This window comes from Seriola dumerili, unplaced genomic scaffold (assembly GCF_002260705.1).
Source record: "Seriola dumerili isolate Sdu_G_001 unplaced genomic scaffold, Sdu_1.0 BDQW01000066.1, whole genome shotgun sequence".
Taxonomy (NCBI): Eukaryota; Metazoa; Chordata; class Actinopteri; order Carangiformes; family Carangidae; genus Seriola; species Seriola dumerili.
Window position 1 is genome coordinate 4,760,176 of NW_019174321.1, and position 27,601 is coordinate 4,787,776.

General features: G+C 37.9%; 3 protein-coding genes across 3 annotated transcripts in view; all 3 read right to left on the reverse strand.

The window, feature by feature from the left end:
* Positions 1-7,884: 7,884 nt before the first annotated feature.
* On the reverse strand, positions 7,885-14,389 carry LOC111219360 (immunoglobulin-like and fibronectin type III domain-containing protein 1). The gene is made up of 15 exons (XM_022741992.1): positions 14,249-14,389; positions 13,982-14,095; positions 13,673-13,835; positions 13,279-13,551; positions 12,303-12,427; positions 12,073-12,214; positions 11,635-11,928; positions 10,962-11,141; positions 10,710-10,838; positions 10,313-10,621; positions 10,126-10,211; positions 9,818-10,010; positions 8,845-9,141; positions 7,985-8,311; positions 7,885-7,889 (listed from the first exon to the last, which is right to left on the reverse strand). The coding sequence occupies exons 1-15, from the start codon at positions 14,366-14,368 to the stop codon at positions 7,885-7,887; spliced, it is 2,757 nt and encodes a 918-aa protein (XP_022597713.1). The 5' UTR covers positions 14,369-14,389.
* Positions 14,390-14,526: 137 nt separating this feature from the next.
* Positions 14,527-15,624, reverse strand: LOC111219361 (immunoglobulin-like and fibronectin type III domain-containing protein 1). The gene is made up of 6 exons (XM_022741993.1): positions 15,569-15,624; positions 15,250-15,368; positions 15,013-15,146; positions 14,790-14,889; positions 14,666-14,707; positions 14,527-14,576 (listed from the first exon to the last, which is right to left on the reverse strand). The coding sequence occupies exons 1-6, from the start codon at positions 15,622-15,624 to the stop codon at positions 14,527-14,529; spliced, it is 501 nt and encodes a 166-aa protein (XP_022597714.1).
* A 4,078-nt stretch (positions 15,625-19,702) lies between these two features.
* Positions 19,703-27,601, reverse strand: part of LOC111219426 (immunoglobulin-like and fibronectin type III domain-containing protein 1) — a 15,315-nt gene continuing 7,416 nt past the window's right edge. The window contains exons 5-15 of the mRNA XM_022742101.1: positions 24,610-24,734; positions 24,298-24,439; positions 23,861-24,154; positions 22,953-23,132; positions 22,681-22,809; positions 22,270-22,578; positions 21,787-21,872; positions 21,511-21,703; positions 21,102-21,398; positions 19,894-20,220; positions 19,703-19,773 (exon numbers count right to left, since the gene is read on the reverse strand). Coding sequence (XP_022597822.1) covers positions 19,769-19,773; positions 19,894-20,220; positions 21,102-21,398; positions 21,511-21,703; positions 21,787-21,872; positions 22,270-22,578; positions 22,681-22,809; positions 22,953-23,132; positions 23,861-24,154; positions 24,298-24,439; positions 24,610-24,734 — 2,087 coding nt within the window. The 3' untranslated portion in view covers positions 19,703-19,768. The remainder of the gene's footprint in view (positions 19,774-19,893; positions 20,221-21,101; positions 21,399-21,510; positions 21,704-21,786; positions 21,873-22,269; positions 22,579-22,680; positions 22,810-22,952; positions 23,133-23,860; positions 24,155-24,297; positions 24,440-24,609; positions 24,735-27,601) is intronic.

Here is a 27,601-nt window from a genome sequence, read left to right on the forward strand (position 1 = left end):
TGAGTAACACTTATTGCAAACGGAAACATTGTTTGCAAGAAAACTCCGCAGGGCACCTTTAACTGGAAGTTGATCTTTGCCTTCTGAGTAAGGTTTGCTAACAGTTTGTCAAATGGTAGCCACTGATAACATGAGTCCTCGTATTAGAATAACCTACCTAACCTAGAGCATCAGGCTATTTCCTTTAAAGGTTGAATGTCACAATATGTTGGCAATTAGGGTCAGATTGTCAAGACCATCAATCAATATGGTAAACCTCCCAAAACCAAGCAGTAGAGAGGAAAATAGAGGAAAAAAAAAACTTTCCCCCACTTTATCTGCAGTAAATTGCATTGCATGACTCAATAATTTACATCTCAATCACAGTTTAGGTTTAAATGTTAGTTCCGTGGTGAAAGTGACTGACAACACGCAGGGCATCGCCTGGAGCTAGAATATATTTTCTGGCAGCTGCAAAAATTTCCTGTTATTCCCTGCACTGTTTGTTGACCCAGGTCCTTGGTTCATAGCTGTGGTTTAGAGATGCTCATGCTCCAAAATATTGATTATAGTCTGCACCACATAGAAACATACTATATATTTTGTAACTGTATTATAGAAAATTGATTAAAACTGTCAGCGACTCATTCCCATTGCAGACTGGATCTGCTCTTCAGATGTTTAACTGAATAAATGTGACGCACTGGTTGGGATAATTAAACTAAACTACTAAACTAAAGGAAACTAAGTGTTGCTGATGCTGTCTGAGCTCTGTCACTGTTTGCTCTGAAACAATTTTCCTTAACACAACACCAGTTAGAACTATAACTAATAGCCCTACCACTCATCACCATAGGCTGTACATCTATTTGTGCCGGACTGGACCAAACTATTTGAGGTGTCTGCACATGCACAGTAGTGAGAATGTATGACTGTATGACACAATCCCAATGTGCATTGAGCTGCAGAGTTATGTATCTCTGCTCTAATAGCAGAGCAGGGTATAAAAGCAGTACAGCAGTCACCTTAGGTTGTAAAGCTCCTTACACCTCAAGGTAAATAGGTGAACAAACGGACACACAGGCTGACTGACATGGCTGAATGACCGACTGACCAACTAACTGACCTCATTGCCTTTAGCTCTATGCGATGGTTGAAAAGCTTTTGTAGCTTCCTGCCATGAATTAGCAGTACGTTGTTTTAGAACTAAATATTGTATTCAAGCTAGCAAACAGCTGTCAACCACCATATTGTCAGGTAATTGAATTAGATGTAGGATCAAATACAGTTTCAGAGCAAATATATTCAATTACATTCAGATTCAATACATTAAATTTACAGGAGTTTATTGGAATCCAGCTCCAACCTAATGAATTCGATTTCAAATTTTGCTATACAGATTCACTTTTTCAGTGCAAGTTAAACACTACAAATTCAAATTATGTGATTCAAATTCTGTTTTTTAATGCAATCATTCAAGTTGAGCAATTCAAAGATAAATGATCGAAATTCAGTTCAGACTGCACTGTATTTCAGCCCATAAAGGTACCTCTGGTTTAAGTTTTAAATGTTTCATCAACTCTCCCGAATGAACAATAACATGATATTTTTCAGCTTTATTCCGTGTTCTACAAAACTGTTGAAAAACCGTTACAGTATTGTCGATAAAATGGACACATTAAAGTGCGATCTGTCAGATGTTTAAATACTCATAGCCTCTCTCATGTATAGTATTTGCACAAACCCTGCACCGCCTGGTATAGGCGCGTGATATTCTAGGGTGTCGAAGCTCCGCGGCTGTTGGAAGACGAGAAAAGTGGATTGTCATATGATAGGTCACATGCCACATAAAACTGTGAACATCCCACCTCGAACATCTTAATATGCTTGTAAATCACTGGTGACATGATGAGTGAGTCATACTGCAGTGAAACCTGCTCAGTAGATCACCTCATTCTGGTGTTCTGAGGTTTAAAAAAAAAAGACATGTAATTGATTGTTATTACACCTCAACGCTTGATAAGTCATAGTTGGTTTGTCAATACAGAAAAAAGTCAGAGTTTAAATCATTTTATGTATAAGAAAAATTGTTGGGGTTAATATGCTGCAACTATACTTAGGATAAATATGATGAGCACTTCCCTTGGTTACAAATCGTGTGCTATTTAATTAATCTTTTTTTTTTTTTTTTTTTTTTTTCAAACCACTGTACGCTCTAAAATCCAGGTTGTACAAAGTTCAATTTTGTGTGCTCAATATTCATTGGAGCTACACTCACTGCTTAAAACTTGTTCTGTGTACTTGGCTTCTGACATGGTCCTACACTAACTGCCTCCTTGCAGTGAGAGTTGGTTTTTATGGGTTTCATGTGACCAGCGCTGAAATACAGCTCTGGACAGTATACTCAGAGACTGAGAGCATCATAAAAGTGATTAAAAGCAAGTCACTACTAAGGGCATGTTCAGAAAGCATGTGGCTATCTACGGAGTTGACATTGATGCTGAACATGTGCAGTAGCTGAGAGTGGCAGCTTTGCTTAATTTGGGTTATTACCAGGCCCTCTTTTGCCCTAGTTGTAGAAAGATCTTTTTCAGCACTATCAAAAGCTGGAGAAACAAGTGGAAAGAGGAAGCAGGAACTGGGCAGTGTTGTGGTGAATTTAAAACTGACAGATAAGAGTTTTTAAAAGGATGCTCCTAAAAAATGGATTAAAAAAAAAAAAACAGTTAGGTGAGTAAAGAAGACTAGCCAAGAAGTTGTCAAAAGACTGTAGTTGTTAGTGGTCTGTTAAAAAGATTATATGTTTGTTAGATAAATATCTGTGTCTGAAAGAACAGAGATATAATTATATTGATGAAATGTTTTAAAGTTGCCAAATTGACAAAATGAACTGCGCATAAGATCTTTTCAAACTTTGTTGTTTGAACTGCTTTTAGTGTCCTTAGTGTATATTTGCATTTTCAACTCTATAGGAAATTACACAGACAACCCTATGACTTCTAATTTAAATTTAAACCACAGACTTAATTAATTTTATTAATACAAAACAAAAAAAGTACAAATCTGTGTAAACATTAGAGCAGCAAAACTGGTGATAAAAATAATGTGAATAATGGAAGACTGAAATACTGCACTGTTACTCATCAGCTCACTTGCTAAAACAAGGCAGCTCAATTGTGTTTATAGGCAAACACTATCCACAGTTTGCCACATTAACTCTGCTCCCCTGGGACTACATGTTAAAGTGAATCAGTCACAGGATTAGTTCAGTGTTAAAGACTATAACCAACTCTCAATACTTAGCACCTCCATCTAAGCTTGGTGCTGAATGTAAGATGAATGATGAACTTACCTCAGTACTCCTGTGATCCTCTTGAGTGGTTCTGCTTCCCAGTCTGATATTTGAGTGTTGCCTCCCTGCTCTACAAGCTATTAAATCCTTACAGGAATGCCAACGACTCTGCGACAAGCACCCACGTTGTCAGACATGGTGCCTGCCAAGAGAGGGGATTGCTTTTTTGTTTTTGGCATAAATCACAACCTCCAGCAAGGTGGGAGGAGGAAAAGCCAAGGTTGGCTACAAGCCTCACACCGGGATGACCATGACCATGGCCTCCTGTTGACAAATGCATGAGCTTCTTCAGGAGGTGTAGCCTAAATGAGATGTATTTTCTGTCTGAAGAATAGAATTAAGCCATTTTTTTGTTATGATTTCTGTACATAGGGCCTCTATTGTCCACTATAATGTGTGTGTGAAATTTTATTTTTGAGAGGACTGTGTTTTGTAATATTTTCTCCTCATGATTGGTATCCTGATTCCCCACATTATGATTTACAACTTTTGCAGATCATTTTCACTCCCTGACTACTGGAAATGTAGAGGTCAGTTATAGATTTGTACTTGACTTTTGTCAGTGACAGTTATGTCAGTCAGTATTGTTGTACTTGGACTGTGGAGCTGAAAGTAAGAACAAGTCTGAAGTCAGAGCTTAGTGTTGACAGCCAAGTATGCTCGTGTTGACACTCTTATGAAAATACGAGAACAACAAAACATTAGATTAACGTTTAGATGCACTAATGACTCCTATTGACACCAACTAAAAATACAGTGTGTTTATTGAGGAGACTCTGAGCAGTCTTGAATACCAAGTGTAAACATAATACATGGTTAACAGTGTGAGCACAGGAAGTGTTTAATCTCTTAATTGTCATTTGGTCACAGACTCTCTGGTCATGTTGAAGTTAATGTACTACTTTAAGGTAGTACAGGTTTATGGATACTCCATTGAGATATCAGTTGTGTATTTACTTGCTTCACATCAAGTTAGACATATATCCAATCAGTATCATGTCTGAGCTGAAATCAACAACAACAACAAAGAAAAATCTCACTTGGTGAACCTTCACTACTAATAATAAAGCAGGAGAAAATTGTTATTGCTGAGGCGGTGGCCAGCATGTAATAAAGGCCAGACTGTTGTAAAGCAGCTATAACCAATTCCTAGCTCAGAACCAGGTGCACTTGAAGCTGCTCTGTAAGTATTATTAAGCATAAAAACTACAGTTTAACTGAAAGTAATTTAAATGTAAATTTGCCGCAAAGGAGGACTTAGTCATATATTCTATGACTCAAGGTAATCTATAAAAGACCAGCCTCACTGTTGGCATTAAAACTGTATGGAGAAAAACAAAGGAAGCACATACCCACTAAATTCTTTGTACCTACTGGAAACAGATTGCGCATCCCCTTGTATTTAATTTGGGCTATCTCCACTTTATTAGCCCGACCAGCTGTGAACAAGCGTATAGGCTGATAATTGTTGTTTTAATAGATGGGAGAAATAAAATTGTGTAATGATGATGAATATGTCACCTGTCTTGAGTTAAGATAAGCTATGCCAAGACTGTTAATAGCGGTTGTGGAGAAACGTCAACATATCAGCCAATGAAGACAGCTCTCTTTATTCCTTCAGCTTTTCTCTGTAAATCTGCTTCAGTAAACACTATTAAAAAAGAAGTGCGATTGAGTGGAAGTTTCTCTGAGGAGTTTCAGTTGTGTCTCTTTCCAGCAAGTTGTTGCTTCTCTGCCACTGGCAAGCTGAACTTCCTTACTTTGCAGGTTGGATTCACTGGTAACATGATTTATATTCATATTGCAACTTTGCTTGAGCACTGAGAAACAATCATCAGCATTAATTCTGAGTATAAAAATCACAGGTATACTGCTGAATATGAATCCACAGCACCATCCCACTGACAGATAATTTGGCATAACTGCTTCAGAGCCACACCAGCCTTATGAGGAAAAATAAAAATAATTTTAAATAACTAAATAACTCTTAGATTAAGTTAAGGACTTTTACTGGTTATTTTAAGAATTTCAAAATGAGAAATGTACTGAGTATCTTTTCTACACACTTTGAAGGCATTTACTTACAGTACATGTCAGGAATCGTTCAGATTCCTCATGGAGTCTGGTCTGCTGGCACCTTAAACCATAACCCAGTCATTGGTCTTAGTAATAACAAAGCTATGCTCAGTTTGAGCACGAATATGTGTGTGTGTGGATATTTCAAGCAGTGTAATAAAAGTGGGTGCGTGGCACAGGAACTATGACTGTTCTCAGGCATGGGAAGCTGATATGAGAGGCTTGATGTTCTTAGAGGCATTTATTGCAAGGGGTCACTGAAGTCAGGAGCCTTGAATTCTGCCATACAAAACAATGACGAAACAGGCTTACATTACATAACCCCACGCAACATGTACAAAGGTAACTTCATCTGTGTGTTGGCACACTTTTTTTTTAAATTTTTGTATTTATTTTCATTGTTGAAGCACACCACATTGATCCCATTCAGTTATTATAATTAAACTAAGATGAAATGGCTAAAAATGTCTGGCTAAGTTGTGAAAAAGCATCTTCAGCATCCATATGTTTATGTTGTCAAAGGAAGAAAGTGTCTTGTAATTTGGCAAATTAAAGGAAACCTATATATCTACAGCCAATATTATATTGACTTGCATGTAATGTTTTTCTTAGCATATCACTACAAAGTGTTGCTCTGTACTTTTGGTATGGGGTGAGAGGCTTTTAAATGTCAAAGCCCATAGTAAACTCCCAGCCAAGAGTTGTGTCAATAATAACAGGATGCTATGTGGCTACTGATAATATTAGTGTGTCCCCGGACTTTACACAGGAAGATGTGCAGTTGTTTGCAAGGTTGCACTTAGTCATGCACATGAAATTTTATCATTTATGACTTTCCATAATAGACTCAGCGATATCCTTTGAAAGCGTGCAAACACATGCTCGCAGTAAAAGAGAAATTTGAAGCCATGTGACAGTTGGCAAAGCGGAAGCAGTGCATGTGAAGGGACAAAATGGAAAGGCACAATAAATGCCTCACGGTATACCACGGCTATGTGCAAAACCCAATGTGATTGCAGCAAACAAGCCACTTCACAGTCAAATACTGGTTAAGTACAGGCAGAAAATGATGTACCTCAGTACCTGATCATTTCTAAATGTACAAAAACAAGGATCTAGTATATTTGAGGCCAAATAACAACATTTGGAACTTTATATTTGTGCTATCTTTTTGTCCAAGCATTGATTTATATTTGGTGTTACAGAATGATGAATGGTTGGATTGTGCCTGAATGCAACAATAAATATAGACAGAGACAAGGCCAGTGCCTGAGTCTGTATATTGACATCTTGGAGCACAGAAGTTATGGCCAGGATATATTACTCCGTTTGTTTTTTTTGTTTTTAGCCAGACTGCAGGTTAAAATGCAAGAAGCTCTATGGATGGTAATGATGGTCGGTCAGTACTACAATCTGGTTCAGACTGAAATATGTCAGCCGTGCAATGAAAGTTGGTACATGCATTCCCAGAGGATGAATGCTTTTAACTTTGGTCATGGCCAAACTTTTCATCTAACATGACAGGTCAAAATGTTTTATTATTATTTTTATTATTATTTATATATTATATTTATTGAAATATCTAGCATCTAGATGCATTGGCAAACACCCATGGCACCTAAACAATGCACCCTAATGACAGTTCATGAGTTGGTTCTCTGACTTTTTCTTTGGCACCAACATGGTCAACATTTTAATTTGTCCAGTTTTTTGATTTATGAATAAACCATTTCCCAGTCAGCCTCAGCTGTACTTTGTGTTACCTTGCTAAACTGTAGTGGTGAACCTGTTAAACATGACCTTCTAAACATCTGCGTATGAACATTATTATTCTGAGCATGTTAGCACACTAACACTAGTATTTAGCTCAGAGCACCAGACTCATGATTAAACCTAAGTTAAAGGGAAGACACTGTCGTTCGCGTTGAACAGAATGGATTTATTTACATTTTTGCACAATGATTAATAATTCAAACACTAAACATACACACACTAAAACATACTCAGTTGTAGCCATATTATCATATCAATTTCAATTTCATGTCAATTATCCATGAGATGGTAACTTCAGAAGAACCAGTAAATGTTCTGTCTTATTCAGAAAACAGAAGAGGAAACTTACTGTAGTCGCAGCTCCAGGAAAAATAGGTCAATAAATAAACATGTTTGGGTGCATGATTAGCATATCTCTAATGTTGAATCTCAGATGTCCCTCCTCAAAGTCTTCTTTGCATGCGGTAGATAAATTCTAAAGTCTGAATCTTTGACATTTGTTATCAGTGCTTTTTGCATTTGTGGATTGTTATCAAGAGTTCTTCCTTTCTTTCTCTCAGTGTATTTAAACACATTAATACAATAATTCACAAAAAAAAAACAAGAACAAAACAACAAACAGATAACAACAGATTTCAATTTGGCACCTTCCATGCATTTAAATGGAGCAGGCTTAGTCAGGAGTTCGGGAGCACAGTTTCATCCTAATCTGGAGGAGGAAGAGGAGGAGAAGGGAATGTGTTACATCAAACTAGAGAGTGAGACCATAAGATGTACCAAAAAAAACTGTGAAGGAGTTTTTACCTTTAACAACGAGTTTAGTTGAACACTCCACCCTGCCCAGAGGGTTTTCTGCTATGACTGTGTAATCTCCACTGTCCTTGGGCCCAACTTTGAGTATCACCATGGAGCAGACCCCACATGTATTGGTGATGTAGTAGTTAGTGTTGGTGTTGAGGCTGATGTTATTTCTGTACCAGGTAACATGGGGTCTGGGGTTTCCTGTCACTGCGCAGCTCATGTAGCACTCGTAACTCTCTGGGCTGTTGTGGGTTTTTAGTGGAACGGAGAATGATGGAGGCGTCTCAAAGCTGCAGTCCTTAGGGGCAGGAAGGTTCAAAGAAAATGTCTCTGGAATGATTAAAAGAAAAGCAAGAGGAAAGTTAAAAAGGTATAACACATAAGCATTGATACATTTTCAGTGCTGTCATTTCTTTAGTGTTTAATTAATTTTCTTTGGCTCAACTAATTAAGCAATCGGTATTGTTTGCAGCAATTCATCTATACTCATCTACATCTGTTTAGACCTCGGTTGATGCCTTTTAAACTGCGTTAAGGCTGCAGCTATCAATTATTCTCATTGTTGATTCATTTGCTGATGGTTTTTTCACTTGATTGTTTAGGCTACGGAAACTAAATCTTCTCATGTCTTGTTTTGTCTGACTGACAGTCCAAAACCTAAATACATTCAATTTGAAATTTTACAAAACAAAAGGAAAAAGAAGCAAATCCACACATTTAAGAAGCTAAAGCAGCAAATTTTTTGGCATTTTTTCTTTATAAATGGCTAAAACAAAATTCAAAATTGTTGGCATTTCATTTTCAATTGATCAACTAATACTAATTGTTTCAACACAACTTTAAATCACTGTTGTTAAACCTGCCTTTCTTTCTCTTCACTTCCCAGGTTGCTGACTCAGAGGGTTTGGACATCCCCATGTCATTCTTGGCATAGACCCGGAACTGGTACTGCCTGCCCGGCATGATGTTGATGGCCGTGAACTTGTTGTTGAAGAGATGGTCTGCCACGGTTTGCCATGTACGCTTAACAGAATCACGCTTGGTGATAATGTAGTGCAGTCTGTCATCTTTCTTCTCATCTGGAGAAGGAGTCCAGGACACAGTCACTGTTCCTGCCACATTCTCATCCAGCTCCACGGGGCCTGGAGGCTTGGGGTCATCTAGAAACAGGTAGGAAACCATTTTTAGTATCTTGATGTGTTAGTGCATGTTCTTGCTGGCTACAGAGGGAATGCCTGCACACACACAGTCTAGCTCTTTTCAAACTTTTCACTTACATTGAAGTCCACAGTAAATACAGAATGTAGCAGACACTAAACACCTTTGTGGACAAGATTTTGTATATACTGTAGGTATTCTTCCTTTATCTAGTTAGCATTGACTTATTTTTATTTGCATGTGATACAAAGTCAACTTAACTTTTCTTAATTAATGGAAAGGATTTGTTTCTAAAATGTCAGACAGTTGTGAAATATGCTAATCAACTTCCTTGAGCCATAGGCCACATTCTCCAGTTGCTCTTTTTGTCCAATCAGTAGTCAAAAAACCAAAAATATTCAGTTTACATCGATATAAAACAGAAGCAGAAAATATTCACATTTAAAAGGCTGGAAGTCGCAACTGTTGAACTCAAAAAAATATGATGTGTGAAATGTGATTTTTAGTCAGTTGAGTAATTGATAAATTAACTTATTATCTTTTAATTCTGAATGCTAGAAATGTGGCGAAGTGTTTTGTCTCCTTCACACACTTTGCAATAATTATACAAACATAATGTATAACTCCACACAACCTTTGGTAATGATTTCACTTATTTATGATAAGGATAAGCATTACCTGTGATTCTTATCTCAACACTGGAGGTCTCTTGACCAACAATGTTCTTCACAATGATGGTGTAGATCCCAGTGTCATGGCGTTCTGATGAAGGGATCATTAACTGCGATGATGTGTCTGAGTTGCTAACAGTCACATGCTTGCCTACAGGCAGGTCATCCTTGAGCCATGTAATTGTTGGTACTGGAGAAGCCTGTCAACAACAGGAGATACTATTTTTTCTAGAGCAGCAGCAAAGTGTTTAGTCTGTCTCTTTAGATGGGACATTAAATAAAACAACTTATTTTCGTATGAATATTATACTGAACCTGAAAGTTAAAGTTGACTCGAGTAGTGTTCCCAGCTTTCATTACCATGAAGTTCTTTATTTTCCTGTCAGTGAATTGAGGTCTCACTGTAACAATGTAGGAAGAGTGTTAGACAAAATTAATAAGAAAAGCGATTTAATGAAGGGAAAATGTATCAAATTCTGACAGTAGACAGTTCATCACTCACCTGGAGGAGGCATTGCAATGATATAGTTGTCCAACTCTTGAGGCTCACTGTTCCCACCCTCATTGGTGGCTACAACTCTTACCCAGTACATGGCCATAGACTTCAGACCCATAATAGTGTATGAGGTCATAATGATAGCACTAGAGTTACAGCAACTCCATTCTGGGTTTTCTGCTGGTCTGAGCTCCACAAAGTATCCTTTAGCCTCATCTTGGACCCCTTCCTCCTCGATGGGTTTGGTCCAGCCCAGCGATAAGGTGGTGTATGTGGAATCTGTCACCTTCAAGTCGATAACTTTACCAGGGGGCTCTGAAAGATTAAGAACAGTTGAAGCATTGAGTTATCAAAAATTAAGCAGTGAGGCAGCAATGATAGATGATTTGGGCTTGTCACTCACTCTTTGGATCCCTTGCGATCACAAATTCAGAGGGTGTACTTGGCTCTCCAGCACCAGAAATATTGATAGCTGATACACGGAACTCATACTCGATACCTTCAACAACCTCCTTCACTGCATACTTTTTCTCTGTTGGCATGACAAACAGTATGGATAACACTTTTAAAAAAATAACATCATTAGTTCTGCAGTTGCCGTACTTCCGTAGCAATTCCAAGCATGGTCAATAATTGTAAAATGTCTCCTTTGTACCTTTAATGGGCTCATCGGGTGGGTTGACAAGGCCCCACAAATTGCTGCCATTCTTGCGTTTCTCCACATTGTATCCCAAAATGTTGGTTCCTCCAGTATTAGAAGGTGCTGACCAAGCAAGATTTATACAGTCTTTGAAGGCACTAACAATTTTTGGTGTAGAAGGAGGTCCAGGGTAAGCTAAAAGAAAGATAAAACGGGACAACAGTCACTTTTTAATTGACTCACACAAAGTCCTAACGACACATGAAGTACTTGAGACTTCTAAAAAAAAAAAGCCTACCCTTCGTCCCTGCCTGAATGTCGTCGGTCTCCATCATCTCACTGATGCCTTGATCGGTTTCAGCCCTGATGTGGTAGCAGTATTTTCTTCCATGATCCACATCAGTGTCCCTGTATTTAGGCTCGGGGCCAATCTTGCCTAATTTCTTCCAGCTGTTTCGGCCAATTTGTTGACGTTCCATGATGTAGTCGGTGATAGGCGAACCTCCGTTGTTTTTGGGAGGCCTCCATTTGAACTCAATGCAAGTTGACGAACTTTCAATTATATCCACAGGGCCAAGGGGTGGTGTTGGTTTATCTGTAGTAAGACAAAAGAATAACAACTGTGCTCATATCCATGTCTTGTATTATAGTACACATTGAGAACATGCAGTTGTTAAGATGTACAAACCTAAAACAATAAGCTGCGTAATGGCCTCAGTTGTTCCACATTCATTTTTAATCTTAATCTTAATTTCTCCTGTGGTTTTGCGTTGGCACTTTGTCAGCAGCAGGCGACTGTGTGAAGACGACTTCTCAATCTTGATATGGGTGTCTTCCAACAGCTCTTCGCCTTCATTGTACCACTGGATCTTCATGGGTTCACGGCCAACAAAGGACAGCTTGAAGGCTGCATCTTTGCCAGTTTTGATTATAACAGGTTTTATGAAGTCGGTGAGGTCATCAGAATTAATTCTCGGAGGATCTAGTAGAAAAAAACGAACATCTTTTCAAAACTGAGACTTTAAACTGCTGGGCGGAAAAGAATATTGTTGTATACATTATCACAGTGGCTGCCCTTTTGTTTTGCTTCAGTGTGAGTACCCCAAATCGATTTTGAATACAGTACCTGCAACATTTAGCACAGCTTCTGTTTTACGCCCATCAGCTTCACATCGGTACTTCCCAACATCATCTTCTTTGCAGTTTTTGATAATTAGTTTGCGATAAGTCCCATCTTTAACAATGCAGATATCATCTGTAGCTGTTATCTGAAATACACACACTCATGTAAACACACTAAGATCTCAGAGGGATAAAGATGAAAGCCATTACTCTATCAACTCTCGAGTTTCTCACCTCTTTCCCATCTTTGTACCAGACTCCATCACATTCCTCACTGCTCAGTCTGCAGACCAGTTCTGCATCAGTGCCAATGATGGCAGTTACATCTGACAGTCCTCCGGTGAAGTAAACTCCAGGGTCTAAAGGAAAAACAACCTTACTGTTAACTTTGAACAGAAATACATTCAAAACATAGCAGTACTTAGAATTTAATTTAACTATGTTCTGACGTATCTCACCAATGACTGTATCAGGGACAAGTGGACCTGCCCTCACTCTCTTTCTTTTCTCTTGAACAGGGTCTTCTTCTTCAGTATCAGCAACCTGAGCATCTCCCTCCTTTGCTCCCTCCTTTGCTCCCTTCTTTGCTTCCTTCTTTGCTTTTACCTGCTGCTTTGAATCTGATGATGATGTAGATTCTGCTAGTTCGGACTCTTCTTCCTCCTCCACATCATCTTCCTCCTCGTCCTCTTCTACATCTTCTTCCTCCTCTTCCTCCCCTACATCAGTGGTTCCTTCTGCTTTATCCTCCCCTTCTCCCGCGTTTTCCTTTGCGTCCGTCTTTACCTTTGCTTTTGTCTTTGCCTTTGCCTTTGCCTTTGCCTTTGGCTTCGCCTTAGCTTTAGCTTTGGCTTTGGCTTCTGCCTCTGATCTAGCTATAGCTTCGGCTTCTGCTTTCTCAGCTGCAGCCACTGCGGCTGCTGCAGCTGCTGCTTCTGCCTCTGCCTTTGCCTTTGCAACCAACTCTTCTCTCTCTTTCTGTATCTTAGCATTTTGTTCCTGAGCAATTTTCAGAAGATCGGCTCCACCACCTCCTGCTCGGGTTGTTTTGCGGGCTTTCTTCTTTCCGCGTGCATTTGGATCATTGTCAGCTGATTAAAAAAACACAGAGTACCAGGATATTTTCATTTCTTTATGGGACATTTTCAATATTTGTTTAACGTGTGTTGAACAGTCTGAAAAGATAAAATTTTAAAGTTTTGAAATGTACCTTCCACTATAAGCCAGGCACTGCAGGATTTAAGTCCAGCCACAGCTGCATAAATTCCTTTGTCCAAAAGCATACAGTCCTTTACCACCAGTGTGTGAATCAGCATGTCCTCTGACACAGTGATATCAAATTTGTCCCCTTGCTCCAGTGCGATATTCTTGCCCATCCAAGTAATCTTTTTCAGTGGTTGTGAGACGACACACTCAAACACAGCGTCCTCTCTTTCCTCTGCTGTCACGTCTTGAATCTTGACCAAGAAGTCTACAGAGGGAACTAGACAAAACACAAAATATAATAGCTTAACCTCTGGTATTTCCCATCACAGGACAACTCTTGTAGCCTTGTCCTACAACATTAGAAGTATGTAGATAATTAATCTCATGCATCGTCTTACGTTTTAAGTCAGTCGAGAATATCTTAACTCCATCAACCTCCACTTGGTATAATCCTGCATCCTCGGGGTTAACACCATTGATGCTAAACACAAACTTCTTCCCAACTTGCTTCAATCCGTGTTTTACCTCTGTATCAGCATCAAAGGGAATCATAATGCCATCCTGTTCAAACATAAGTGATCACAAAAGTTGTTGCAGTATGAAGCATGCATGAAATGTATTTGTGTTGCAGAGTCTGTTATATGAGTTTTAGTGCTGTCATTTAATTTATTAACTATTAAGAACAAATTTAAAATAAAACGGATTACCTTATATAAGAAGATTTTGCTGGTAGGGTCTTTGAGTGCCATTTCAAGTTCAAACTCTGCAGCACCAGAAGCTTTCAGTTCAATGGGCTTTAGGTTGCAAAGTCTTTCAACAACCTGTAGTCATTGGAGTCAGGGAACAAAACTTACAAATATTAGAATTTTAGAGTTGGCATTTCTTGTATCAAGACATTCTATCTTATTATTTTAGATTTCAGGCTGTGTAGGTGCTCTATGTTAAAATGTAGATGATGCTGAAACATATCGTACCTTTTCCTGTTCTTGCTCCCTTTCAATCTTCTTTTCATTCAATTTTTTCAGCATCCCACGGAAGTCAGTAATGCCATACTCTCCACATATGCTCTCATAATCTTTCTTGTCTGCGCTCATCAACAAATCCCAAAACGCGTCATCAATTTGTGGTTTTGCGTCTTCTTTTGCATCCATGTCAACCCTCCAAAAACAAATTCAAATATTAATCACTTTAAGGTAATAATCAATCAGGGCTAGATGGGAAAAAAGTGTCCTTTCTAAATTCACAATATTACTTACGTATTTTTTAAGGCCTTTTTGAAATCCTCAGGTGTCTCTCGGATAGCTATAACAACACAATAAGCAGCATAGTTACTATTTCAGTTCAATGCATGATTGACATTGCATTATTAAAATTAATTATAGACTGTGTACCTGTTCTTGATTGTTGCATAGCTCTGCTCTTCTTATAGCCAACTAAAATGGAAGAAATTAAAGTGACGTGAGACAGATGTAATTTATCTTATTTAGTTTTAATTTAATATATAGTGGACCTCACCTTCAATAATATTTAAGGCAGCAGTTACAATCGCTTTTCCATATTCATTTTCAGCAAAACACTTGTAGGTATCAGCTTGATCCACTGATACATCTGGAATCTATCAGTCAATGCATGATTAATAATATTTTAGTGCAAGAGGACCTACTGTTCATTCCGATTGATTTATTGATTTGTCAGTTAAGTTTACCACTCTTGATGAACTGATGGTCAATGCCCTTACCTGCAGCTGGTGTTCACCAGAACTTGACTCAAAGAAGATTTTGAACCTCTCATCAATTTCTCCATTATTTCTCACCCAGGTCACAGTTGGTGTTGGTTTGCCAGTAACTATTGCTCTGAAGATTGCCAATTTTCCTGCAGGAAAGGCAACAAGAATAATACAGCGAGTTTATTATTTTAGAAGCATCACAGTCAAAGGAAATTAATATGTGTAATTAGAGGTGGTAATCTCCCTTACCTTCTTGAATCGTCAGAGCAATTGGTTTCCGAGTGAAATCTGGTGTGCTCATGCCTTCAGGCAGTTCTTCCACAAATTGGGTGATCATTACTCCAGGCACCCTTGACCTCTTTTTAATCCTCACTGTGATTAAATAAGAATACATTGCATTATTTATGAAGAACTTGAAGAATATTTCTATTGGATTAAATCACTTTGATAAAATTTAGTAGACATACTATGTCTCAAGAAAGGACAAATGCATACAAATAGTTTTGATCATGTAAGTTGTTTGGCAGTAACATACAGTTAAGGGGAAGTTTTGAAACCGTATAGTTACTTACCCTGCCCTGGAGCAGTCGGCTCCTCATCCTTAGATTTACGTATCTTAAACATCTTGACAGCAGCTTTTCTGTTAATACAAAAGTATTACAATGCACTTTTAAAATACTAAAAAGTGAAAGCATTGTTTGCTTATATACCATCTTAATTGGTCTTCACTTTGACAGTTGCTGGACTTTTTAATAGGGTTATTTGTTCCCATGTCAATGCACATCTTATAATAGGATTTCAGTGTAATCTGGAGCTAATGTACAAATCTTGACCACTGTTAAAAGCCATAAGATTTCCCATTCCAGATAGTCCGAATCTGCAATGGATATCACTTATTGTTTTAACAGTATGTCCACTTTTATTTTATGTTGAGGCATTTTTAATAATGTCTATCCTTGGAGAGACAGTAAACATGTAATGGGACATAATTTATTCTTCCCAATAACAAAAAAAGTGGGCTACATAATACTGAAGTGTCAGTTTTATTGTGGGAAGTCACTGTTAAACAAAGAGAAGGATATCTATATTTCAGGCAAATGGTGCAAGGCGCCATGAGTTAGTAATTCTATCTGGTCCATAAATGGAAGAATTCCTGTGATCAAAATATCAAAATACTTGACATTCCCTGTGTAGATTCCTACAGGTGACAGGCCTACTTTTGCCGGCAGTAGGTCACATACCTCATAAAACCATCTATCTGACTCAGGAAGTAGCTGACTGCAAATGTAACATTAGTTATAAACATCTTTGCATTTAGGTTTTTCTCTCTGTTTAGCCCTGACTTTTCTGAAGGAGGAAGTGAAAAGATAAAAAGATGAAATAAAAATGTGTCACTACAGACAAATATTATCATGTGGGTGGTTAAAAAAGTCTTTCATTTTTTCTATAGTTGTCATTAAATCAAAGTTTTTCTGAAACTATAAAACGTCACATTGATGAAGTATAGTCTTAATCACTTTTAATCAGTTCATAATTAACTTCTGAAGAAGTACATAATTAGTCAGGTTTCATACTCCAGACTCAATAGCCAATATATTGCTTTATGAGCAAACTTCAGTCACATCATGTCAAGACAGCATACAGGACAAATCAAATAATCATCAACGTGTCAGCAAGTAAAGAAAAATAATCTGTTATAATTACTAATTATTTAGTAATTTAATCATTTGTTTTACAAAAAATAAGATTAAAATAAGCATACTGATATATGACATAAGAGCATCCCATTTTTAAAGAAACATAAACATAATTTGCTTTTATTAAGATTTAATCTGACAAGTAGAATTTGAATTAGATTAAATATCATATATGTAAATTTCACTTCTACATACAGTATATGTGATGTAAACATTATAGTGTATGTTGAATGGCCAAGTATTATGTAATATGAGCACTCTGTCCTCACTGGGCTTCTGTGAATCTTAACTTAATTTTTAAGATCTCATTATGTCATCTCTGATCTCATTAGTCCATAGACAGGAGCCTTTTGTTCTTGGATTATATTTGATAGCCTCTTAAACTATTCACATTAAATTTGATTAAAATAAGATTCAATACTTTATTGCCATATCAACATGATTGATTGGAATTGGCCCTATTAAGCTCACTTAAACAAAGACAGAAGAAGACAAGTATCACTCATAAAGGTCATGATAAATGAAACAAGTATAAAACAGACAGTGGGTAAAATCCAGCCCTTATGATAATCATAAAAGCATAAAACAAATGGATGAAATAGAATAAAATGAATTATGCTCAGTTCTGTCACTTGATGAAGTACCTGCAGATTTAATAGTTTTGTGCACTAGGTACACTGCTGTGAAGCTATATTTGTCTGAGTGAAAAAATAGCTTTGCAAAGGGGTGTTATGAGTGAACTGATTTATGAATAAGTTGTCAGGTCCCTGTCTTAAATTTCTCAGCTCCATTTAATAGCACAGCACATACTTGTACTTTGTCGTTTTTGTGTGATAAAATGGCTAATTAGATATGTAAAGCTCAGCAAAGTAATGTAACCCCCAGATCTTTGTGGGACAGAAGTGAAGGGGTGATTTTAGTGCCAAAACACAAATAAGTGTCCTTTTTTGTAGCATCAACTACCACTGTTGTCTTGCATCTGCACAGATTTTTCATCAACATTGTCCTTTTTAAATGAGTTTTGCTTTTTAAAAATATCTAATATAAACATCACTATTCAGTTCACCATTATTGGTTCCGCCCTTCGTATTGAACTTAAGAAAAACTGGAAACATAAGTTGCAATCAGCATGCCATTTTAATTTGGACTCTGACTTACAATAACTAATTAGATCTCTGTACCATTTAAACATAAAGTTGATAAACATACAATATTACATATATGCAAACTGCTGTCAAATAAGCACATAGAACATATACTTTTATACATACATGGGTTTATAGAATTAAGAGGATTTTGATGAAATACCTAAGCATCTGTTAGTAATTAGGAATTTTGCCCAGTATTGATCATTTCTACTTACTATTTTTTCAAGTAAACTGCTGTTCTCTGTTGCCTGTTGCCAGCCAGGTTCCTGCTGATTCTTGAGTGTGGGCTCTCCGTTTTGAGAGGCAATAAAGCCTTTCAGAGACACTCAGAGCAACCTAACCCACTGCTTTTTCACCGTGGCTCTCAGGGATAGGTTTACTGACATGCACTTTGGCCCTAAACTGCTATAGGTTCTTGAAAAGGGGGCACCAGAGGAAATGCAGCAGTGAAGCTCTGTAAACCCTCCCTCCAAAGTGGAATTTAAGCTTTAGAACTGCAGCAGGGTGCTTTTGGCTGCTCTTATTAAAAAGGGAAGTCTCATGGGAAGTGACATAGAAGTGCCATGGGCTGAGCTGCCTCTCCATTAGCTTAATTGCACATGTAGGCTGCCTGATCCTCATCCCAGCATTTAAGAGGTAAGTGTCAATTAAATTTAGATCTTTTGCATGTTAAGAAATGTCAAAATTAATGAACCGTGATTTTCAAGTGCTGAAAGTCTATCCCAAAAATTAGACAATTAGCATGGATGTTTTTATTTATTCTGACACTGTTCTGGATTTATCAGATGAGAAGCAAACAAAACAAGCTGAACCTCACCTCATTCTGATACTAATGAGCCACAGTTATTTTGAATGTCTTGTTAAAAGGATCAGAAATAAGTTAACATTTATTTTAGCATTGCAATTAGAACTTGTCTTTGAAACTGAGAGGTGTCATCCTGCACTAGTCCGACATGTTTTAGCCTTGGGTGCAACTGTTGACCCTCTCTTCTTCAGTGACTCTAAACTTGGACTAATGTCTGACCCCACAAAAAATATGCCCAGAGACGTAATACAAGAAGACTGAACATAAATTATTCACATAAACCTTCATGGAGGTGAACAAGTGGCATGGATTTTCATACTTGGTATGTCGAGACTTGACACAGGGCCACAGTATATGCCAAAGTCTATCATCATATGTTTAAATATGACAGTACTTTTTGTGATTTGTTATACACTAAATATATTTTCTCTTGAGTGTTTAACTGTTATTTAAAGTGACGCGCAGATTAAAAATTCCACATCACAATAGCAGTATGAAATATTTATTTACACCAAACCCACACATATTTTCTTATGTATAACATACTACAACAAACAATCACACACAGTATAAATTTTTCATGTCAGTATGTTTTCTGCTCTGTTTCATCTGAGGGGAGGAGTCCCAATTATGAAAAAAATACGATTGGAACCGAACAGTCACTATACAAGTGAACAGAAACCTGCATCTAAAAATGAATTGGAAGACATAAACTGATAGTTGTATCAAATTTAGGTAAACACCTTTAAATAGCCCTTTTAAATAAATCAATTTCAATAAATCACTGCTACACACTTTAGTCCTTTAGTATAAATATCTCCACTGTTTATCATGCATGTTATTACAGTTAAAATATGCAACATTGCTCATTAGAATTTCAAGGCTTCATTTTATTGAGATTGCACAGTTGAAATCAAAACAAACATTTAACTTAAGCATCAATTGTATTCCTAAGACCTGACTGTGACTTTAACTTTGAATAACCACCAATCTTTCTGCATGTGACAGAGCTGGCTCAACTCTAAAGACATAGAATATAGAATCTGTAAATTACCAAAACTTTTCTCTCCTGTTACGGTTTTAGAGCAATTCTATCATCTTCAGCGAGTGTTGCGTATTTATTCTGGAAAAAAACAAACAAAGATAGTTTCATATTAGTGTCATATTTAAAATTTTGTCACACTATAAAATGTCAACATGACAACATTTTTTAAAATACAAGTACATTGTGTTTAAGATTTACCTCTGACTGTCAGTTTAGTGGAGCACTCTGCCCGCCCCATAGGGTTTTCTGCAACAACCTTGTACTCCCCGGTGTCCTTAGGTCCAACCCTCAATATGAGCAGAGAACACACTCCACAGGTGTTGGAGATGTAGTAGTTAGTGTTGGTATTCAGACTAATATTGTTGCGGAGCCATGTCACATGAGGTGTTGGATCTCCTCTTATAGCACAGCTCATGTAGCATTCATACCCTTGAGGAGCAGTGTGCAATTTTAGTGGCACAATGAACCTCGGAGGACACTGCAGATTACAGGTCTTCGACTTTGGCATGTTCACAGTGAACTTTTCTGGAAGAAAATGAGAGTTCACCGCATCAGATCAGAATTCATCTAATGTTTCAACATCAGACCTGATGTCAGTGCTACAAATAAATTCACGGGTACAGCACATTCTGAGGTTTTCATAGAAATGACACCCACGTCATGTTTCTGTGCTAATAGAAAATGTGACAGTTAAATCAGTATAGTATTAATATTGTACGGATAGCCCTAAAAAAAAGACATCTCAAAGATACTTAATTTGGTGTAATAATTGGACCAAATCACGTCAAAATCAAATGTATTCACTAAATGAATTGGATGAATATCGACAGACCATAATAGTTAACGCTTGATGCAAGCAGAAAATAAATGTGTTCATGCATGAAAGCCCAAAATGAGCATTGAAAGTGACTGATGGTGAGGTCTGAACAACTGTTGTATTTGACTCAAATCATATCCCTTTGTACTGACTTATGCCCTAGATAGATAGATAGATAGATAGATAGAGAGATAGATAGATACATACTTTATTTATCCTATAGGGGAAATTCATGATAGTGTTTATAAAAAAAACAAAAAACTTCTTTACAAGATGTTTGTGTGGGCTTCTATGTATAAGCCAGAGAGCATATAGAAACAGTTCTGTACATTGGCAGTGGTACAAGTGGTACACCTATGGCACGGGAACAGGAATGACCCCATGCCATCAGTCTTTTCAAACTGAATGTAGTGAATTGGTGAAACACTGTTATGATACATGCATAAGTAAAGAAAGGACAGACAGTTCAAACTTTGTTTGTAGCTTTAGTGGTTAGTATCGGGATGTATGGTTTATTTTTAAATGGGGAAAAATCCACATAAAGATATGGGTCAGTAGTATTAGACAAACATGGAAAACAAGTATTTACCTTTTTTGGCAGAAATGAGCCACTTTGGTGATTCAGAGGGTTTGGAAGAGCCCATGTCATTCTTTGCATAGACTCTGAACTGATATTCTCGGCCCGGCATTATGTTGCAGGCTGTGAATCTATTGTTGAAGATGAGATCTGCAATAGTGTGCCATGTTCTTTTGCTTGAATCACGCTTAGTCACCATGTAGTGCAGCCTGTCGTCACGTTTCTCGTCTGGAGATGCGGACCATGAAACAGTCACTGTACCAGGCACGTTTTCATCAAGCTCCACAGGACCTGGTGGCTTAGGTTCATCTGGAGTTCAAATGCAAATACAAATGGGTTTTCCATCCTTTAGTTGCTGTATATGGAATAGGAGTCATTTTTTTTTAAAGAGGAAAAAGGTATAGTATTTTACCAAACTCACCTGTGACTCTAATTTCAATGCTGAATGTTTCTTGGCCAACAATGTTCTTAACAATGATTGTGTAGATTCCAGTATCTGTGCGCTCAGAGGAGGGAATCAGAAGCTGGGATGTGCCCTCTGCATTGCTGACGGTCACTTTTTTGGACACTGGTGCTCCATCTTTCAGCCAGATGACCTCAGGCCAAGGGGAGGCCTACAAAGAAGATAATTTTGTCCGATTTGTCAGGAGATTTGTCAGGAGAGTTTGCTATAAATTCATTGTCATGGAGTCATTACCTCAAAGTTAATGTTGAATCGGGCAGAATTTCCTGCTCTCACCACCATGAAACTCTTGATTTTTGCATCTGTGAACCGTGGCCTCACTGGGTGAACAGCAGGATGAAAGTTAGTTATTATTATAGTGGTATTATTTTGATGTTGACAATTGCATTTTTAAGGATAAAGGGCATTTCTTACTGATCCCAATGTAGCCCCACCACCATAATTCAACCAAACTGACATCAACCAATTGAACTTATTTAGGTGTTTCATGTGAACACTATTGTGTAAGTTGTTAGTCTTATCTAATTGCAAATGTACACATTTAGTTTTATTTTTTATTTTTTTATTTTTTAAACCAGGCTTCAGTTATCCCAATCAAGGTTACCCTGAGTTGGGTTTGTGGAGTATCTAAAACCTGATTAATCTCTTTAGGTAAACTAAAGTTGTATTACATTAAATACCAATGTTTGACATAAGTATTTGAAGGGAATTTCTTACCAGGAGGAGGCATAGCGAGGATGTAATTATCCAGCTCCTGCGGCTCTCCCTCTCCTCCATCATTAGTAGCAATTACTCTCACCCAGTACATGGCCAATGACTTCATGCCTTTCACTGTAAAGGTATTCATGGTTATTGCATTTGTGTTGCAGCGATCCCATTCTGTGTTTTCTGCAGGCCTGATCTCCACAAAATATCCTTTTGCCTCATCCTCAACCCCCTCAATGTCCTTGGGTTTGGTCCAAGACAGGGACAGGGTTGTGTAGGTGGAATCTGTCACTTTAAAGTCAATGACTTTACCAGGAGGCTCTGCAACAAATGATTCATAGTGAGTGCTGAAATTTGTAGGCTGTATGAAGTATTAGGATGATAAAATAATGACTGTCATAATATTTCTAAATGTCCACCTACTTTTAGGGTCTCTGGCAAACACAAACTCAGACGGTGCACTGAATTCACCGGCTCCAGAATTATTGATTGCTGACACACGGAATTCATACTCTATGCCTTCAACCACGTCTTTAGCAGCATATCCCTTCCCTGTATGGGAAACATACACACAGTATATCACACTCCATACATATGCAGTGCAGGAATGGCCGCTACAAATCATCAGACATTCATTTGTATGTTGTAACAGGCTGTTGTAATATGATCAAACTCTAATAATGTAATAGAGTAACCTTTGATCATCTCATCATGTGGGTTGACTTGGCCCCACAGGTTGCTGCCTTTCTTGCGTTTCTCAAGGTTGTATCCCAGAATATTTGTTCCGCCAGTGTTGGAAGGAGGGGCCCAGGAGAGCTTGATGCAGTCCTTGAAGGCACTCACAATCTTTGGTGCTGATGGAGGTCCAGGGTATGCTGTATACAAAAAGGATGGGATGTGATCATTCCTAGGGCTCAAGGCTCAGTAAGTCGGACTCTTCTTTGTATATTCTGGGAGAATTGATCGTGATGTTGGAAGAATGCAACTAAAAGCAAAAGTCATCCAATCGTTTTCAGGACATGGGCGGTGCTAGAATCAAATGTTGGGACTACTCACAGAGCCTGTTGGCTGATGGCAGCAATTCCATTGAAATTTCAATGTTGCTTTGACCAGGTCTTTACTTAGAAGGATTGTTTTTAAGATGACACAATTTAAACATTTCAGTCGGACTTTACCTTTTGTACCGGCTTGAATGTCCTCCGTTTCCATCAGCTCACTGGTGCCCATTTCAGTCTCCACTCTGATGCGATAGCAATACCTCCTGCCATGATCTACATCAGTGTCCTTGTACTTGGCATCCGGACCAATTGGCCCCAACTTCTTCCAGGTGTTGCGGCCAACTTGTTGTCGTTCCAGGATATAGTGTCCAATCTTGCAGCCACCGCTGTCTTTTGGGGGTCTCCACTTGAATTCAATTGTGGAGGAGGAGGCCTCAACAATCTCCAGGGGTCCCATTGGAGGAGTAGGTTTATCTGTCAAAAAACAAAAAAGCATACAGAACATCAATCTTTGCTGAATGCATTAACCGAGGTACAACAAAATACTTGCACAGTACTATATACTACAAAAATGTGGTGTAGTACCAAATATTTCTTAAACATACCCAGTACAACGAGCTGGCTGAAGGCCTCAATAGTGCCAAACTCATTTTTGAGTTTCATTTTGATTTCACCGCTGTCTTTGCGTTGCAGCTTGGTCAGAAGCAGACGACTATACCCATCTGCGTGCTCAAGCTTGATATTTGATTCATTCGAAAGCTCTTCACCGTCAAGGTACCACTGAACTTTTATAGGTTCCCCTCCAATATAGGGTAGTTTGAAGGTAGCTTTCTGTCCTTTTTTCACTGTTACAGGAATTTTAAATGCCTCCAGTTCCTTAGTATCAAATCTGGGTGGATCTAAAGTGATTGGTAAAAACAAACAGACAGATATTTTAAGCAGTGTCATGTATGCATGTAATTATACAAATTATATTAACTTTAGAGTTGTATTCTGTACTCTGTATGCAGGGGAGTCATTTTTGTGAGGAAAAGGTTTTTACCTTCAACAACAATCAGGGCCTCTGTTTTCCGTCCATCCGCTTCAAATTTATATTTTCCAGCAAATTCCTCTGTCACTTTGTGAATTTTCAGCCTGTGGAAAGTTCCTTCTTTTGTAATGGTTATACCCTCAGATGATGTAATCTGGAAAAAACAAACATATTACTGCAACACATCAAATACAAATAAAGTCTGCTCTGAAGCTATTACTTTTATAAATAAATGATTATCACGAGTACCTTTTGGGCCATATTACTGCAATAACATCCAAACCAATATGCTAGATAATGACTACAATTAGACGCTGGGCTTACCTCCTCTCCATCTTTGTACCAGATTCCCTGACAGTCTTCACTGCTCACTTTGCACTCCATCTCTGCTGCTTCTCCAACAATGGCTTTGCAGTCAGAAAGCCCAGCATGAAAGTGAACTCCTGGGTCTGAGGATTTATCAACCAGCAAGTTAGTGAATGCACACGTCCAGCAGCTGCATACAAGTTGCTGTTGTCTCAGTTGTTTCAAGTTTCTGTAATTGTGGTTCTACAATTACAAGGAATTCATGCATTCATGTATGGATGAATGAATGCATGGTCTACACACTTGTTATCCAAGTGTGTACACACTTACCTCACTTTTTAAACAATTGTCAAAGCTTTGCATCTTGTTTCTGCATTTCTGTTGATATGTATTTTATTATTTACCTATAAAATACATATTTTAAAATGCAGATTTGATGTCACAAAATATATTTGAAGAGACTGTATAATCCAAGTTTGTAAGGAATGTAAGAAGAGCGCATTCTGCGTGTATTTTAAAGTTGATGAAGAAGTCTTCTTGGTTATTGTGTAGCTTGATTGTCTTGTTTTGGAGTGCCCTTCTTAAACTTCATAATTTGCAGAGTTGAAATCTTGGCACAGCTCATAAGAATGTCATCAGCGAGGTATTCACTTGCCTCAGTTCATTTAGTTACTCTTGGTCCACTGACCAGTTCCTTGGTCAGTGGAAGAAATGATCATTTTGTCTATTTGATGTGAATTCACTGTGAAGAAACTGCTTTACAGCATGATCGTCCTCCGAAGTCAGCTCAGAGTGTCTTCATCTTCAAATGATGTAAGAGTGTGTCTACACACAAATGTTACAGTTGTGTCAAGAACAAGGTTCTGCAGTTGCTCACTTAAATAATTAACCTCAATGCACCGACTCATCCTGAATTAACATTTAAAAAGGTAAGCAAGATTGTTAACACAGATGCACACAGAGCACAGACGCATTTAAACATTATTCACACACAGACACACACACCCATAGTCTAGAAACATAATACATAAGAGACAGAGCTGGACACAAATAAAGAGTAAATTGCCTGCTGATATCCAACCTGTAGGCCATAGGATTAAATTATTTAAACGATGCTCTTCTGTTCTCTGCAAAACATAAGACTACAGTAGATTTTGTTTCATTTCACTATAATGACAGCTTAAAAAATAATTATACAGTGTGCTATAGACAAAAACCATTAGTGCATCAAATTCGATTAGCATTTTCTACAAGCACTCTCAAGGTTAAAATCCACTCTTGCTGAACTGTCTGATCATTCTAAGAGGCCATTTAACCAATTAGAGATCAAATGTAGCATTCTGCTCAGTGGTCACACACTTTTATCTGTTAACCCTCAAACCTCTGAAAAAGTCATCTGCTCATCAAATGACTTTGTTCAGTGACAGTGCTTCCCATGCAGCAGTTAATGCAGCACCCGTAATCTTACCACTAACTGTCTCCTCGATCAATGGGCCTTGTCGTGCACGGCCTGAACGCTTGCCAGCTGCAGATAGCTCACCATCGTCTGCACTCTCACCATTTTCAGCAGATTCATCACTGCCTGCTGCTGGCCCCGTGCCATTATCACCACTGGCACCACTCGCTTCTCTGTTTTTTGCTTTTCAGTTTTAGGGGATATCATCGTAATTACCATCAATCCAATGTTTCTCATTTGTTGTCGGATATGCCTTACAAATAACATTAATGAAAACAGTAACAATAACAATTTAAGTGTCAACGCAGAGCATGGAAACAATATCAGCAGCAAGAGAAAAAACAAAACATTAACTTCAATGGAGAAGAAGAGGTTGGTGGAAAAGGTGATATCCAACTCACTATTCAAAATCAGTTCTATAATGGTGCCATTGTGAAGTGACTGTTTTGGCAGTTTAAACTATGTTGTTATTACATGTCAGTTGTCATATGTATAATTGATATCATAGATCACATGGAATTCATCTGTTGGTAAATCACTTTTTCCATTTGTGCACCCCCTACACAACAGACTTACACATGAATTAAACAAGGTATTTAACAACATGAAGACAAACGTGTCTGCAAACAGCAGACGTATTACACACAAGACAAAAATGCAGACAGATATCTACGTGAAGGATTAATAGTGGAGAATATAGAATTTAGCATAGCATACATGCTATACTACTTTCTGTTTCTCACAAGAGGCACACAAACAAACGTAAAGATGTAGACATGTATAATTGTGTTTTATTAATCAATGTTGGCTAAGTGAATTTAAGAGATAATGAACGAGTTAATACTTTAAGCCCAGGGGTTTCAGTTGTTTTTGGACTGAAAACCACGTGAGCAATTAACACCCTGGGATAAATCTGCAAGGCTTTTCAAGAATTAATAAAAATTATTGTGAACCCGCTGCAATTTTACACATCCTGGATGAAGCCAGTTCAGTCACTGAGGCTTGACAAGATGTTTCTTGAATTTGTTTTGATATTCGCCTGGGCAACATGGAGCTTTTAGCTAATTAAGTGATTGGCGAAGTGGAGCAGTGTAGAGCTTTGTAAAGTGTCAGTGGTTTAAATAAGTCAGTGTTATGTACATTTATTGTTAATGCAGCTGCATCTAAGTTAGGAAATGTTTCCTACAGTTGTAACGTCAAAGTCATTTTCATTCCCAAATGACTTTAATAGTCAATAAGTCTTCTACAACATGCAGCCTCTGACATCTCTTACCAACAACAGGTTCTTCAACCTCCACAGATAATGAATGAGTTAATAGTTTAAGCCCAGGGGTTTCAGTTGTTTTTGGACTGAAAACCACGTGAGCAATTAACACCCTGGGATAAATTTAAACTCAGGCTCTAGAACTGCAAGGCTTTTCAAGAATTATAAAAATTATTGTGAAACCGCTGCAATTTTACACATCCTGGATGAAGCCAGTTCAGTCACTGAGGCTTGACAAGATGTTTCTTGAATTTGTTTTGATATTCGCCCTGGGCAACATGGAGCTTTTT

What these genes read in the sequence shown, in the direction of transcription:
- LOC111219360 (XM_022741992.1), bottom strand. Translation starts at nt 14,368, where the DNA reads ATGAGCGCAGACAAGAAAGATTATGAGAGCATATGTGGAGAGTATGGC. An exon ending in AGCTGTGCTAAATGTTGCAG is followed by an intron (nt 11,929 to 12,072) that starts GTACTGTATTCA and finishes TTTTTCTACTAG; the next exon opens with ATCCTCCGAGAATTAATTCT. An exon ending in GATCGCAAGGGATCCAAAGA is followed by an intron (nt 10,622 to 10,709) that starts GTGAGTGACAAG and finishes TTAATCTTTCAG; the next exon opens with AGCCCCCTGGTAAAGTTATC.
- LOC111219361 (XM_022741993.1), bottom strand. Translation starts at nt 15,624, where the DNA reads ATGTTTAAGATACGTAAATCTAAGGATGAGGAGCCGACTGCTCCAGGG. An exon ending in ACTGCTCCAGGGCAGGGTAA is followed by an intron (nt 15,369 to 15,568) that starts GTAACTATACGG and finishes AATCACAGTGAG; the next exon opens with GATTAAAAAGAGGTCAAGGG. An exon ending in TGCTCTGACGATTCAAGAAG is followed by an intron (nt 15,147 to 15,249) that starts GTAAGGGAGATT and finishes CCTTTCCTGCAG; the next exon opens with GAAAATTGGCAATCTTCAGA.